Source organism: Musa acuminata, chromosome BXJ1-5, assembly GCF_036884655.1.
Source record: "Musa acuminata AAA Group cultivar baxijiao chromosome BXJ1-5, Cavendish_Baxijiao_AAA, whole genome shotgun sequence".
NCBI classification, from domain to species: Eukaryota; Viridiplantae; Streptophyta; class Magnoliopsida; order Zingiberales; family Musaceae; genus Musa; species Musa acuminata.
Genome location: NC_088331.1, coordinates 7,004,443 through 7,020,949, shown reverse-complemented (window position 1 = coordinate 7,020,949; position 16,507 = coordinate 7,004,443). Strand labels below are relative to the sequence as shown.

Genomic DNA, 16,507 nt, shown 5'->3' with positions numbered 1-16,507 from the left:
ATAAATTATTATGATATCTCATAAAATATTTTTAACGATTTAATAATTAAGTCCGATATAGTAAATTCTGATATAAAATTTTACAATCATAAAGTTTAATTATTTACCTTAAAATATGTCACAAAATCAACTTGTACTATCCATATATAATTTATATTATATTATTCTTATAAATTGCTCCCTCAATTGATATGAATATAAATTATAAAATAGAATTTTTTATTATCGAGATAATTTATAAAATCAACATATAAAAATATTATTATTTTAAATTGATTCGATTTTTCATATATGAGCATATAATCTTTCGTCCCTTATAGATATCTTATTATTTTTTTTATATTTTTTAATATTTTATTCCTATATAACTCTAATATTTACTTAGTATTCCAACTACAAAATTAATATTTGATTTAATATACACTTCAACACACATGCATAAGAAATATTTTCTTTTATTTGTTCTTTTAGTTGATTCTTTTTAAAGTCAATTTTGGTAAAACACTAGCGATCGAATCTTATATATTTGTCATTTGTTAAACAACACTACATACTAAATCTCTTTAAGATTTGATTAATAAATTTTTTCTGAGATAGTCTTAATAATTATTGAGATGTATCCTTAAATATCTCTATATCAATAAAATAAATTATCTTAATCATATTAATTATTTTAAAATTATTGATGAATTTTTTTTATTTCAAATAGTAAATTAAGATCTCTATGTAAAATATAATCTACATACAAGACCAATATAATAAGTTTACTTATATTGATATTTAGATATAAATACTGATCAATAGTATTTTTCTTAAATCTGAATGATGATATTATAAAACTTTATATATCATTATTTAGAAGCTTGTTTATAGTTATAAATAGTTTTTTTAAATTTATATGTCAATTTTTATATATTTTTTCTTTTTGTTGTGAACCATTTGAATTTTATTATATAAATTTTTATTTATAAATATTATTTTCATATCGATATGATGTAACTTAAAATAATAATGAGTGATTAGTGTCATGATGATTCTTAACGAATTTACTAGATAAATTAGAGAAAATATATTGTTGTGATTAATATTATTTTATAAGTAAATTTTTAATCATAAATTTGATTTTATATCATTCGATATTGTCCTTTGTGTTATGTTTAGTCTTAAAGACTCATATATAATAGAGTATTTTATAATTATTAGATAATTCGATGAGTTGTCATATATTATTTTAGTTCATTGATTTTAACTATTTTTTTATTATATCATATTATTTTTTAAAATTATGAAAATAATAAGATATTATTTTGATTCTTATATCATAATCGAGTTCTTATAGATATAGCACATAATTAAAAAAAATTATGTCTCTTTTCCCTTTTTAGATTTTTTTTAAATGATTATGATTGTTTTATAAGTTAACAGTTGTATCAACATTATAATGGAGTTCATTAATATTATTTTATTATTTATCTTCATCAAGTCATTTAGTTATTTAAGAAACAACTTCTTAAATATAAAATGATAAATGATTATTCATCTGTATCTCCTCAATATCATGATTAAATTTTATGATTTCACTATCACTAATTTATTATTTTATAAGAATCTTACTTTACCGTATTCAACTATTATTATACTATGATTAAGACACTAAAATATGTATCCCTTTAAATTTTTCTAGATATGTAATAAAGTATCTAAAAATAACCCCGAATCTAATTTATTTATAAGTGAATTTATAACTCTTATTTTTTTTAGGACAATCCTAAAATACCTCAAATTAGATTTTATACTAATCTATATCTCAAATTAACTTACTAGGAATCTTATTTAAGTTATATATAGTCACTCATAGAGCTTTATCTTAAATTGATTTAGGTACAAACAATTACTTATGCTCTTAACCATATCCATAAAAATATAATTTTATTTTTTAGCACTCTCTGTTGTGACAAACCTACCAAGACATATTGAATATCTTGTTTTTCCAGAAATCTAATAAAAAATTAAAATTATGATTGAGTTCATCATATCTACTATAAAATTTATCACTAATATCATATGTTTTTTTATTTTAATATATTTTTTTATTTAATTATATCTCAAATTTATTTATGTACACCTAAAGTATTAATAGTCTAAGACCTTTCATGAATTATATATATATAGTCATATCTCAACTATTATATATAAAGGTGATAAAATGTCTCTCTCCACTAAAATAGAAAACATAAAATGACCCATAGATATAAACGTATATAATTTCAAGGAATTCATAAAACTATATTTCATTCCAATATTTGATTACTGGATAGTTGTAAACTCAATATTCATATTAATTTTATATAAAATATTATATGAAATTTCACAATCAATTGAATCATAAATATATTGAGTTTACCATTATCAAAGGAAAATAATATCCTAAAAATTCTAGATAAAAAAAATTAAATTTCTAGAATTTTAGATAATTTGTATCCACTATTATCATTTTTTACTTTAAGATAATTTCTTATAATTGGAATCCTTTTATACCTTTTTTGTTTTCAAGTTAAAATGATTCTCTACATATTATTAGAAATATAAATTGAAGCATCAAAATAATTTTTATAATATTTGATTGGAGGCATACAAAAGTCAATTTATACTTTTCTATTTCCAACCGAATCTTATAATCTTATAATCTTTTTCACGTACCTTTCTTGCGACATAAATAATATTTTAATATGAATACATTTTTATAAATTTATATAATACTTATAAATTCAGTTAATTAATTTAATAAATTATGCATAGCGAAAGTCCACGATATATATTTCTTCTTCCGTAGTTTATGCTGGCTTTGTTCAAAATGGGAACAATTTACCGCTTCCATAATAAATCTCAGAAATGTTGGACTGTTGTGTGCGCACGTGCGTGCGATGCTTTTGTCTTGGGGTGGATCATTGTGACAATTACTTTGCAGACAAGAATCGATTAGCTTAACACAGTTCGAAGCTCTCGGTTATCGATACAAGTTACGGGCAGATCATTTGACTTCAGTCGTCAGCAGGAAAGAGCATGAACCTTCCACAAACTCATATGCAACATCACATTCCTCCTCTGAAATAAAAATACAAGTAAAGCACTCAAAAGAAAGAAAATGGAGCTTTGGTGTTCGACGAAAGGCTCATCTCAGTTCTACGAATTATACACAAACAACCCTGTGATGGCATAAGGTAGTAGACGCTGTACCTGCTCGTATCTATCTCCCCTCCTGGCGTTCATTCTTCGCTCTGTCATTAACGCTATGGTCTGCACTATGGTTTCCAAGATGCAGGGGGTGGCGGAGGAGTAGGAAACATTGGAGGGACGGCAGAAAAGATGGTGTTCTTATCGACGCCGGTCTTCACTCCAGACAAGGAAATCAGAGCTGCGACGAGGCCAGCATTCCCTGCCAGCGTCGGCTCCGTGTAATTATAATTCACTCGAACATCTCGGAATCCATCGTGCCTGTCGGGACCAGCTACCATAGCCCCAACAATGGTGTTCGGATTGGGCCTCGTGCTGTCTCTCCACTTGTATCCTCCCTTGCAGCCATACCTCGCCCCGTTCTTAGGAATCGATGCGCCTCGGTGATGAACATGCTTAGGGTAACGTTTGCCGTATCCAACGATGTAGCTCATCTTCCGAGGATTGTTTCCCAGAATGTAATCGATCTGCCAACGTCGAGAAAGAGTTGTAGCGTAAACACACAGCCATGAAAACAGAGAAATAAATCAAAGCCTGCATACCTGAGTCTTGGCAAAACCGCGTAGGGTATCTGTGGAGTAGAAATTAGGCCCACAATACCATCCTGGGGTATCTGCAGCTTCGAGGTAATCGCTGAACAGCGAGGAAAGGAAAGCCGCATTGACAGCGTATTGGAGGGGTTGAGGTCTTCCATGATTAAGCTGAATCAGACCACCTGTGTGCATGGTATTTTAGCTTCTCAGCCTCAACTCTGAAGTCATAGGAATAAATAATAAGAGGAGTGAAGGATGCAATCGAACCTTTGGTTCGATTGAATGAGGTGAAGTAAGGCAGGTATGAGCACATGATATTGCCCGTCTGGTTGTGGAATGTCCTCAGTATTTCTTCGTATGGATAGCCTGGACTCAAGAACAGTCTCAACCTGCTGAGAAGAACCTGAAGAATTACCACAAAAACAAAGTCGATATCAGATGCTTAATCGACGATGATCACATCGATCTCTGTAGCTCGTAGCAGGAGAGATGCAGCAAGTAGCATGAATTGTGTACGCTAACATACCTGAGCACCGGTCAGCTTGTTGTCCCAGCTGAAAACTCCGTAATCTGGGCCACCCCAGAAGGCACCTGCATGCTTGGCTAATCCCGGAGCAGTAGCAAGTTGAAGGTAGGAGGAATTGCCGGTAGCAAAATACAACCATGCTCCACCCCACACGAACTCATCCCAGTAGCTGGTGGAGTTGTAGAAGAGTGAGGGATCGGAGCCGCCTGGGCTGTATCTCCCTCTTTGCTCCCTTCCGTACTTGAACAGGGTCCTCGCACCGTGCACAAGCTTCTCGGAGTAGGTCTTGCTGTCCTTGAACACGATCGAAGCTGCGGCCAAGGCGGCTGCCATTTCTCCGGCCAGATCAGAGCAACTGTGGCATTCATACACCGGCCGAGGGTAATCGATGTCTTCGGGTCTCACCCAGCAGTAATGGTCATTAGGATTTGGTCCCTTCGACGTGTCCCCTTGACCAACCTGCGAGTTAGATGTCATTCCAAAGCCAATCTAAAACAGAGGAAAACTGTAGGAAAGTTATCAGATTTTTATTCTGCGGAGAGATCAAAAGCCGACTGGGAAGGAATTCAGATCCTGATGCCTACTTCTGCAGTCACGGACACTGAGATAAGAAGATGGGAGGCATACCTGAGCGACGATGCGGTCGATGATGTCGGCAGAGGAATTAAAGGTCTTGAGGAGGTAGTCGGTGCCCCACTTGATGATTCCTTTAACGTGATCCAGCTCTCCGGCGGCCTCGTATTTGTCGCTGTACTCGATCACGCTCCAGCTGAGCATCGTCATGGCGAAGGACATGGGGAAGTTGAACTTGATGGCGTCCCCGGCGTCGTAGTATCCTCCCACCAGACTCCTTCGGATCGCGTCGTCCGTGAGGCCATCCTTCATGCCGGAGTTCCCCCTCCAGCTCACGTTGTTATGCTTGGGCAGAGGCCCAGCTGAGGAAATCAGAGACACCAGATCAGAAGGCGAAGCAGAATGCAAAGATCTGCTTGTTTGTCAGAAATTTCATTGCGACTACTGATGGTCTGCTCGTATCAGATCTGGTGCTTCGTTTCCTGTTCACCAACACAACAACTGGAAGCATCGAAGAAGAACAGACTCGTCACAAGTAACGAGTTCGACAGTAGGATCGATGGGAGGAATTGGGATGAGGAGTTCGGCAGACCGAAATCGAAGCGGACATAATACGTGTTCTAAGTGTCATGTTCATGAGCAAGACAGCCATTACCTGACTACGTTATTATTATACGGGAGAGACAGTTGCTGCTACTTACAGCGCTGGGCGTTGAAGAACATGAGGGCCTTGTGGAGCGCCAGGGTGTACTCGTCGGGAGGCGGCGGCGGGCGGTGGCGGTGTGGCACCGTCTTGACGATGAGCATGATGAGGCCAATGAGGAGGCCGACGCCGAGCACCGAGCCCAGGGTCCAGAGAAAGAGCTTGCGGCTGACGACGATGCACCCGAGGTCGACGTAGCGCTTCTTCTTCTTGCCGGACGGGTCGCCGGGTGCCGCCAGGAGCCAGCTCTGCTGCGTCTCGTCCAGCTGCCGCGACAGCGCCGCCCGGTCGTACTCCTGCAGGTTCCGGCTCCGGTCGTCGTCCGTCGCCGAGTCCGCATTCGATATCTCCAGCGGACCGCCCCATGGATCCCTCCCGAACATCTTCCTCTTCCTTGATCAACAACAGAATTCTCTCTCTCTCTCTCTCTCTCTCTCTCTCTCTCTCTCTCTCTCTCGTTGTCTCCGTTCTTATATGACTAGGAGGAGGAGAAGTAACTGGGGAGGGGAAAGAGAGGGAGCATATGGAGGAGAAAGGATAGTTACGTGGCGCTTAGCGGTGGTTGGAAGGTTGCTTTCTTCAACTTTGAGAGCTCACCACACCCCTCACCAACATGTCGGTAGGGGGAGTAGATCAAAATTTGAAGGTGAAGAAGAGGTCGGAGGGAGTTTTCACTCTGCTCCGCCTGCAGCTGTGACTGCAGCTGCTCGCTCACTCGAGCATTGCTTCAACCAAACGTGAGATACCCAAATGAACAAACAAAAAGAAAGAGAGCAGCAAGAAATAACCCAATGTCGAAAGCGTAGATATGCTTTCTTGTTCCACACTATGTGGTTGACCAACCGCTGATGGATTGCATGTACTGAAGAGAGGGGCATACTGGATGTAGCAGCATAGTGACATTTCCGGATCTACTTTTTGTTGACGAGAGAGAGAGAGAGAGAGAGAGAGAGAGCGAGAGAGAGAGAGAGAGAGAGATATCAAATTTACAGGATCTTCTGTAAATCTTGGGGAGCTCAATTATTGGCATGATAATGTAATGGATGGAGGCAAAATAAAATACGAGGGAATAGGGGAGCTGTGTCGGTCGACCGGTGTCGGCCGACTGCTGTCGGTGGAATCCAATGGGTCTCCTCCCGTATCATAGCGCGTCGCGTGGATGCCTCCACGATGGCTTCTCTGGAGAGAAAAGAACAGATTGAGTGCACCACCACCGACCTCCTCTCTTCCACCGATTAGTACTACCTGCAAGAAAGAAGCAGCAGAAGCAGGTGACAGCATCAATGGCGAGGCTTACAACAGAAATCATTAATCAATGACTCCGCTAACTTGCGATGATCATTAACGAGACAAAAGGAAAAAGGTAATAAGAGACCTGATTCATTGCATAGAGCTTCCTTTTAATCCAGTCGAGAAGGATCATATGGTTCTCAACTCCGATCACTCAGGTGGAATGCGAACGGTATAATCTTATCATGATGTCTTGACTTACCCTTTTTGTAAACATACTTCTATTTGACTATTATGCTGGAATTCAAACAAGGAAGAAATAGAAAGTAATGGTTCATGAGATAATTGATTTTGGCTTGTCATTGTGTCTCTGAGTGCTTCATCTTGATGGAGCCTCGGGTGGTCCACACTGTTTGGCATCGTTGTGGGTATGTAGAAAACCCCACTTCTTGGGTTGCAGATCTTGTGCCTATGTAGACTTGAATAGTATTCAGCCGAAATTTATGAGGAAAAGCCTTGATCGCAGAGCAGTGGACACCTAAACCAAAACAAAAACAAAGTGGAAAGGAAGAAATAATCGGTATTGACCATAAAATTTCATAAGGTATGGTGATGACTACCTCAATTCTCCTGGTCATGTAGACGGAGTTCACAAGCGCCAACACTCTGCAATAGGCTACAGAATAATCTGGGAATACACAATGAGTTATAATGACTGAATACTATACTGTTCGTCTGCTGCAGCTACTAACTTACAGAATAACATGGTAATGAAGATTGAGTTGGAAAATGTGAAGATGAATTGTTTTGATTGAGATTTATGCTCAGCAGTAAATAAATTACTATTAGAGCATTCGACTAGTTAAACAAAATATTTTTGCTTGCATTTTGCAGCATAAGCCAAATTGAGCAAAAATTTGCAATTGTGGGACACAGTGCTTTCGCTTCGCTTCCTCCACCATGCTCCAAGCTTCTTCCAAAGCCATCAGACTTGGGATGAACGAGGTTTCCAGTTGCTAAATTGACTCCACGTTTCATTAGCCACTTTCTTGATTTTCTTGTAACTACCTCACCCGAGAAAACACCCGAGAAAAAAAATCTTAAAACTTCATCCGACTATCGTTTCCGCTTTTTTAGCAACCCTTTTTCTGTTAATGTCTTAAGCTTCTGCTTTTTTCTGGCTTGTGCTTTCTCTTCAAACCCATCATCTATCATCTTCATAATTGCCACTCGTCTAGCCTTGTACACCTGCAATTGGTAACAAATTCAACTTAGCACGAATCAGCTTGAGTTAAATAATTTACATATCATACAAGAAATTCAAACATCAAAATGATACTTGGAGACAACTAAGTAGATGAAGGTTAGTTTGTCAAATGGCTTATTTTTAGACACGCAAAATATATACATGTACAAATTTGCTTGTGTGCACATAAAAACACACAGATAAGATGGAGAAAACATAACATCATGAAATCAGCGTCTGCGACTAGCTGTTGATAGATGCCGATCTGCCACCCATTACCAGCTCTACATGTAATGATAAACAAGTGGGAGCCAGTTGATTGTAAGAGAGAGGGGCAGCAACTGGGTTTTGGAACAGAAATAACATGAACGGTAAAGTCATTGAGAATAATTAGAGAGGAGAAAAGGCATGTGAGTGTACTCTGGATTCCTCGGTGGTTTGACCAGAGCAACTTTTAAGTGATCTAACACCTTGGCTAACTATATTCTCTACTTCTCTCAGTTCTCATTACTACCAAAACTAAAAAGGAACAACAGAACAATTTAACCAAGTCAAGACAAGTTGTCCACATTGCAATACTCATTTGCCCACCAATTGCATGTCTTCTAAATTTATTCAGAATTTGAGTCCTCTCTTAGTTGAATGCACATATCGGCAAATGCCAGCTAATATGGTGCCCATAAGAGAAACTGCAAACGGAGCCTGCCAGGAAAGGTACAAATGCTTTTACTAGTCAGAACCAAAGAAACCAGATCTGTTGAGGCCCAAGTGTAACAATCATATACCTCAAAATGTAACATCAAAAGGTGTACAATTAGGCATGGAACTACAGTTTCTAATTCTTTTTAAAATGGGAAGAAAAGGATGGACTATATAAGGAACCAAGATTTAACAACATGAAACGTATAGCTCCATCATAAAAGCCAACGAAGTCCTAATTCACTCAGTGAAAATGTAGCAGCACAAAATTAGATTTCCTTCCCAGATAGAACTGAGCTCTGGTCAGCTGCTGATATTCTAGAGTTCTGATAGCAAAGATTGAAAAAGCCTAACATCTGAGTGGCATGGTGTGAATTTGCTCAAATGTGGACCCAGCTTGGGTAAAATTCTAAGTAAAACCATTGCAGCTTAAATCAGGTTGGCTCTAGTTGGGAAATTAAGGATCACCCAAAATGTATGAAGGTGCATATTTTTCCTGTGCTGGTCCGAAACTTATAATTCAGTAGATTTCCAAGTCCCAATCGCCACCCAAAAAACTACAGTCAAAAATATTAAATCAAATTCTACATACGTATGAAGTACAGTAGACCAAGAAAAATACACCAAAACAATGTCTGCATGGAGCTAATTATAGAAAGGTTAAATTGAATTCTTGAACCAGTAAAAGCAGTTAATTAGCTCTGGTCAAGTTATGCAGTCTCAATAATATACAAAACACTTGAAATTACTTACCACAGTATATCACAGTTCAACAATACACATAGGCCAAGGCATGTTTATGAAGCCTGCAAGCTTCTAAAGCATTCTTTTCTTTTTTTGTCCATTCTATTAGGCTATCCAAGGTTCCAAAATAGCAAGATCCATGAACAACCAATAGTAATACATGTCATACCCATCCTAGTCTAATTTTCAGCTGAAAAACAACCTGAGAGTCTATGCTACGTAGCAATCAAGGTAGAACAATAACTTATACCTTGGCAAAGATACCAAAGATATGGAACCAAATGACAAATGCATGACATTATTCTGTTAAACTCAGCAGGTAGCTAATGTTAAACTAACACACAAATTAAGAATCATACCTTAGTAATATCTTCAAGAACTGTCTTCTCTTCACATTCATACTCTGTTAACTGTTTTCCAATAATAGCCTCTATCTCATGAATAAGATCCACATCATTCTGCACACAGTCATCAATATATGACTCTATATAAGATTAAAAAGAACAAAAATATAATATATTCACAATATGAGCTATGGGACAATCGGGCACTATTCAAAAATACAGTTGATGACATAGGATGCGGGTCAGTTGGGTCTCAACCAATTTCCAAACGGTCTATATATGACAGTGACTAATGCATCTTGGTTACGTCAGGATAGATGACCAACTTGAGTTTGCTCTTCTTCAGGGACTTTTATGGTTAGCAGTTTAAGAGTCTTAACAGAAGAGTGTAGCTATCATAGTAACCAACAAAATATTGACTTCGATTAAGAACAAGTCTCTAGAATCATATTATCAAGAAGAAAACAGGTGTTTAAGTATATATCTGGTCCAGAAACCTATGTTGTAGTTATGGAAATTAGTTTGTTGAAAAAAATGTGGATATACATCTCTCTTATTGAGCTTCTTCGGTTCTTGCTCTCTCATTTTTATTGATTCTGTTATCCTTTCACAGTTTGTTTCTAAATTAGTTGTCCTGTGTATTAGCCATTACTAACAACTACAATGATTTCTTACTTTCCCAGTCACAGTAGCCATAGGTCTGATGATTCAGTATGCATATCTTGGATGACAATTAGGATCTGGGTATTGTAGGTACTAAGAGTGCATGCATGCTAGATTGTACAGGCTATAGGGTACAATGATTATAACTCAATTTTGAAGTCAAGATAGCTACCACTTACATAGTCCACTAATCTTTGAACAGACAAATGATTGCCAATATATATTGATTAGTTTACAACTTAAATTGAGGCAAAATACTAGATCATGCCGTTAAAAATCATCTCTTCGTGATCACTCAAAGCATGGACGAGAGGTCCTCAAAAGGTATTAATTTTAGTCATATGGTAGGCACTAAACCATAAAAAAAATTATGAAAGACATATATGTTTGGTTTAATGTCTCATGATTTTATATTGCCAACCCTTAATACAGCTCATAGTTACTGCTGGTTAAATGTCAGTTGCACTAAACCTGTGTGACAAAACTTATAGATAGTCCCCCTCTGCCAGCTCTTGCAGTTCGTCCGACACGGTGAACATAGTCCCGCGCATACCTTAATGATTGAAAAGGTTATAACAAGCATACATCATCAATCTGCTGTACCGAAAGAATACAAGAAAACAATTCTAAAAGTTTGCTCGTAATCTACCTGGGAACGTCATAGTTGATAACAAGATCAACTGTTGGAATATCCAAACCACGGCTAGCGACATCAGTGGCAACTAAAATAGAAACTTGACCAGATTTGAACCGGTTCAATGCAGAAAGTCTTAAAGACTGAGACTTGTGAGAATGCAGAGCTACCGCAGCCTGATCAAGTTCTTCTAAGAGCAAACTCAGAAGGTGACAATTTCTGCATGTATTGAACCAAATATCAATAGTCTCACTAGCTAACAGAACAATACTGAATATCAAATTCATAAATTTTGTACTAAATGTGTCTTCTAAAACACACCAAGAGCTTCAAACCATACAGGAAAAACAGTATCTTGCATAAAGGTGTCCACTAGATAGATTAACTTAGATTCAGAAGAACTTCCAATAGAAATTACAAAAAAATGTTAATTCGTCAGATTCTATAAACAGATTTTCTTTAATATTCCTTTGTAGTTTATGTAGTGGACAAGTAAACGCTACTACTAAAACAGGCTATGAATATAATGGTCAATATTGGAAAAAAAAAGAAGTCTTTATCAGATCATGTACGATGTTTTTTGCATAAATACTAACATATTATCACTAAGAACACACATGCTTGTATTCACAGTTTAAAAAATGTTGAAATTACACAGAAAGAATCCATGTGCTAAGTCGAGTGCAATTGCTACTTATTTAATACAAGGCCCTGATAAAACTGAGGTTTGAACACTTGCCACACAAAAAAAAATACAATTAGCAATCTATGCGGGTCAACCAAAATTTTAGATAAACTACCTAGAAAATCTAAAATGTCATGTGACTGAAATGTCCAGCTACCAACCATACCTGCAAGTGGAAACAAATACTATCACTGAACGGATATTTTTTTCCTCCAGATTTGACAAAATGTGAAACAGATAAAGATCCTTCACATTCTTTGGGATAAAGATGAATTTTTGTTCCAAAGAATCAACTGTCTTAAACCCCTCATATGCCTCATAAAAGTAAGACCTGTTTTGGGAAATCTCAAGCAAGGCGCGCAACTCATCTGTCATCGTAGCAGAAAACAAAAGAGTTTGACGGCTCTTGGGCAAACATTTAAATATTACTCGCAGTTCCTCCTCGAAGCCGACATCCAAAACCCTGTCTGCCTCATCGAGAACTAGAAACTGAAGAAATAAAGAAACATATAGTTAGCATATTTATCAATGATATATTGAGTCCATAAGCAAATAAAACTTCAAGATACAATGTTAAGAAAGCAGATAACAAGGAGTGATACAAAAGCATTTACAGGCTGAACAAAACAAAGATGGATAACATTGTTCAGTGCAACGGCAGATCAATTTTCAATCATACATTCCCTCACATTTTCTCACAAAAAAAAAGGAGCAAACATATATTTTATCTGTGGTTGATCGCCTAAGATGTCTCAGAACATGAACAAACAAGAAACATCTTGATCATTTCTAAACTTCCATATGGATTGTTCACCGAAAGTATGTCCCCATACAGTACCTTGATTCACAATCTGATTTGGACGTAGTGATAGGCTGAACAAAGTACCTCAAGTTGCAGCTTATCCTACTACCAGGCTTCAGATAATTTCGACTAGTGCAACTAAAATCACTTTTAGGTTAGAGCTACTAATGCTAGGTATAGCTAAAAAGCCTACCCTCATCGTAAATAGGTCTGCTTATTGAACCAAGTTCCTCACAATTACAGATTAAGGACACTCAAGCATTATTTCTACAGGTTAAATCAATGCAATATGATACAATGGTACACAACCCAACAAATTAAATCCCAAATCCAATAAATTGCATAGAACCATCATAAACCCACACCAATTCAATGAACAAGACAGAGTACAACGTCAGCTAATCTGTGATTTCCTTCATTTTTCCGAGGGTAAGCTATTCTATGAATCGCCAAGAAGAAGAATTCATAAGTGGCAAAACATTGCATGATTTTTCAAGACTAGTAAATGTTCCCACCTTGGTCTTTGAAAAAACTGCAGGTATATCAGGGTCTTCCTCGAGAAGGGTCTTGATCCGCCCTGGGGTCGCAACTACAACATGTGGCCGCTGTGCGAGCGCCCGTGCCTGACCGAGCATGTTCATGCCCCCCACGATGAGCGTGCACCGGACGTTGAGCGACGAACCCAACGCCCGGAACTGCTCGGCGAGTTGGCAGGCAAGCTCCCGGGTGGGTGTGACTACGAGGGCGAAGACGCCGTAGGGGTCCTCGGCGAGGCGGTGGAGGATGGGGAGTGCAAAGGCTGCGGTCTTGCCGCTGCCAGTCTGGGCGATGCCGAGCACATCGTCGCCTGCAAGGATCCGAGGGATGCAGCGGCTCTGCACGGGGGTGGGGCGCTCCATGCGGAGCTCGCGGCAGGTGTCGATGGCCCATTGGGAGAGTCCGAGATCAGCGAAGGAGTCATTGCCGTCGGCCTCGGCGTCGCCGCGATCGATGTTGCTGCAGGTGGGATCCGAGCGATGGGGACGGAGGGTTGGTGGCGGGGGTTTGGGCTTCCGGGCAGAGGAGGAGAAGAGGCGGAAGGGTTGGGGCTCCGATGACTCGTCCGCCATGGCAGGGACGGATTGAGTCAGGTCACAGCCGCCGATCGATAAGACTTGTTTCGAACCGGTCGCCTCCTCTTGGTCTTTTAATTGGGTCGGGATAGATGGCGGATGCTTCGAGATCTGTGACGCCCCTGGGCATGCAATCCGATGGTGCAATCGCCTCCATTAATTACTCTTATATATATATATATATATAGGAATAATACAAATATATATATCTTTAATAAATTATTAAAGAGTGCCATAACTTTGAAAATAATTTTGAAAACGTTATTGTCGAAAAGATATTTTTGTCCATGTATCATCATCATCATTATCAATCGCTCTAATTCGTCCTACTAAACATATCCCTATTTGCTTCATCCTAACATAAGAAAAAAAATGGTGCAGAAGCGATAGCATTCATCGTGAGCAAAGGCATAGTTATCCATTGTCATCGACCATAAGTGACTAAAGAGTGTGACTCACTCTTATCGTGTGTTGGGTCCAACAAGAGTCATTGCACATTTATTGTTGGGTAGGTCTGGTAGATATGAAGGTCCCACTCTTGTCATTATGTCTTTATATAATAAGTTCTCACTCTCAACAAAGATAAAGGGTCGTAAAGGTCATAACGATGGTCCATTATGGGAGAAGTTCGATAGGGAATAGGAAAGAAAAGACAACGTAGAGTGATGCCAAAGGAGAAAGACGAAGGGCAAGAGACAAAGGGAAAAATAATCATTTATGGAAAAATAAATTTTTTTGTTGGAGCTTTTTCAAGGAATATATATAATTGAGGATCATTTCAAATTGTAATAACATACATTATAGAATTATACAATATGATATTGACGTCTATTTAACTCTATAATTAAAGTATTTGTATATGTGAAAACATAATATTAGGATGGTTACATAGTTCTTTAGAAGTATTATATTATTTATTAATTACGTTTTATTGCGATGGGAAAGCCTTGAATTAATTAATTGCTCGAAAGAAAAGCGTTGAGCAATGGACTCACATTGAAACGAAAGGGCATAAATATATAATTACTAATGTTCTCCAAGTATCAAAGTATCATTTATATCTCAACAAGTAGACTAATAAAGAATTGCAGCAAATAGACATTACTACTATTTATGGATCATCATTTATGTCATTTCTTAACATATTGGAGCAAATGCTTGAGGCACCCAGAAATCAAACCCACACTCTGACGAGCACAAAAATGTAGCAAAGGTGGAGATGAGGGTTGAGAATTAAGATCAGTCGGGTTCTTTCTCGGGCTTCTTATTCGGGTGTAAATTGTAGAAAGCATTTCTCTATAGCCAAACGTTCGAACTGTGAGCTTAACGATGCAGATGCGTTTTCTTCCACTTAGTTCTCCTCGGTCTCAGACACTGCAAACAGCCTCCTTTCCACATAGGCCTGAGAACTGTAAGTGCTTCCTCGTGAGCTCCGAAGCCTCGTTTTGTCTCACCTTCTCTCTCCTTTTGAAGCTTCTGTTGGTCTTTCGTCCAAGTGCTCTCCGGATATCCATTCAGGTGCCTTCTTTTGGCTATGATTTTACCTATATCATCTGCTAATGCGTAAAGAAGGTTAAATGCTCTCTGATAGTTTCTGATTTGCAGCTTCCTTTTCTTCTCTTCTCTGTGAATCTTTTTGCATCTTGCATCAACCGAGAAGATGTCTAACAGATGGAAAAGATGTGTGGTGTTACTACTATTCGTTCTCTCAAATGCATCAGGTACTGCTTCTTTAACTCTATACCGCCCTATCTTCCTCCGTCTCTGAAGCAATATTGTTATATGAGAAGTGGATTCAGAGGTAGACATCATCCGATGTCGCACTACTGCAGCTTGTGCATATGGAAAGGAGCAGATCGATAGGAATCTCCAACCCAGGCTTGTCGCTGAGAAAAGACTGTCTTTTTCGGGGACCAGAAGGTCTCTGAGTTCATCGAATCTGGTGTTTTGTGTGGCAAACTCCAGCGCCAGCCCAAGTGCTTTGAGAAGTGGATTGGATTGGGCGTGTGGACCTGGTTCAGCAAACTGCAGCGCTATACAGCCTGGTCAGCCTTGTTATCGAGACGACAACTTGGTGGCCTTGGCTTCCTACGCCTACAATGACTACTACCATAAAATGAGAGCCATCGGTGGAACCTGTGACTTCCGCAGTACAGCCATGATCACAGCCACTGACCCTAGTAAGTTCTCCCATCCCGTCCTTCTCTCTTGTTGTCTGCCTTCTTCACTCATGGAAAATCTCGTGTGTTGTCTCGTCATTCCAGGCCATGGTTCCTGCATCTTCACTGGAAGGTAATTGGCTGCTACAGATTCATGTACTTTAAAGCATGAGATGAACAGCTTGTTATGGTCGTATACTAATTTCATGTGCTTGGAAGGACAGCCCAGGAAACACAAGCGCAGGCCGCAACGATTCAGCTACAGGGCAGCCACCCTTCGTCCCCGCTGGCACTGATGGTGCCATGCCATTACAAGTTTTCAGAGCAACCTATCTGCTTCTCATAATACTGCACTTCGTGCTCTGATAAAATGTAGTGAGACTTGGGACATGATTCGTGTCACTAGACAGGATTAAACAGGGGAGAAAAGAGAATGATGTTAGGCGAAAAAGTGCACTGATGCTCTTGTAGTTTGGACACCTTTGTGTTGACCTCGAATGACCATGGTTAACTCCATTGATGGTTGTCTTCTCTTTCATTCACTTGTATACTTCAAGCATTCTAATGGCATAGCTATAGGTGTTAAACTGAACCATACTACTTGCTTTATAGAAGATATG

The 16,507-nt window shown here is 38.5% G+C and overlaps 3 protein-coding genes across 8 annotated transcripts; 1 reads left to right on the top strand and 2 right to left on the bottom strand.

Moving 5' to 3' along the window:
• Positions 1-3,070: 3,070 nt before the first annotated feature.
• On the bottom strand, positions 3,071-6,034 carry LOC135673440 (endoglucanase 10-like). The gene is made up of 6 exons (XM_065182421.1): positions 5,568-6,034; positions 4,921-5,228; positions 4,294-4,752; positions 4,035-4,170; positions 3,777-3,949; positions 3,071-3,701 (listed from the first exon to the last, which is right to left on the bottom strand). Exons 1-6 carry the CDS (start codon positions 5,950-5,952, stop codon positions 3,303-3,305), a joined length of 1,860 nt encoding a protein of 619 aa, XP_065038493.1. The 5' UTR covers positions 5,953-6,034; the 3' UTR covers positions 3,071-3,302.
• A 1,542-nt stretch (positions 6,035-7,576) lies between these two features.
• On the bottom strand, positions 7,577-13,831 carry LOC135673441 (DEAD-box ATP-dependent RNA helicase 36-like). The gene is made up of 6 exons (XM_065182422.1): positions 13,132-13,831; positions 11,981-12,303; positions 11,145-11,348; positions 10,967-11,048; positions 9,848-9,946; positions 7,577-8,047 (listed from the first exon to the last, which is right to left on the bottom strand). Exons 1-6 carry the CDS (start codon positions 13,723-13,725, stop codon positions 7,916-7,918), a joined length of 1,434 nt encoding a protein of 477 aa, XP_065038494.1. The 5' UTR covers positions 13,726-13,831; the 3' UTR covers positions 7,577-7,915.
• A 1,059-nt stretch (positions 13,832-14,890) lies between these two features.
• On the top strand, positions 14,891-16,403 carry LOC135673438 (glucan endo-1,3-beta-glucosidase 1-like). Of its 6 annotated transcripts, none has more exons than XM_065182417.1 (5): positions 14,891-15,246; positions 15,389-15,449; positions 15,561-15,908; positions 15,993-16,020; positions 16,112-16,403. In XM_065182417.1, exons 1-5 carry the CDS (start codon positions 15,058-15,060, stop codon positions 16,251-16,253), a joined length of 768 nt encoding a protein of 255 aa, XP_065038489.1. In that variant the 5' UTR covers positions 14,891-15,057; the 3' UTR covers positions 16,254-16,403. The 6 variants fall into 6 exon arrangements, with proteins under 6 accessions (XP_065038489.1, XP_065038488.1, XP_065038487.1 ...); XM_065182416.1 differs by having other exon boundaries at positions 15,528-15,908; XM_065182415.1 differs by having other exon boundaries at positions 15,519-15,908.
• Positions 16,404-16,507: the final 104 nt, after the last annotated feature.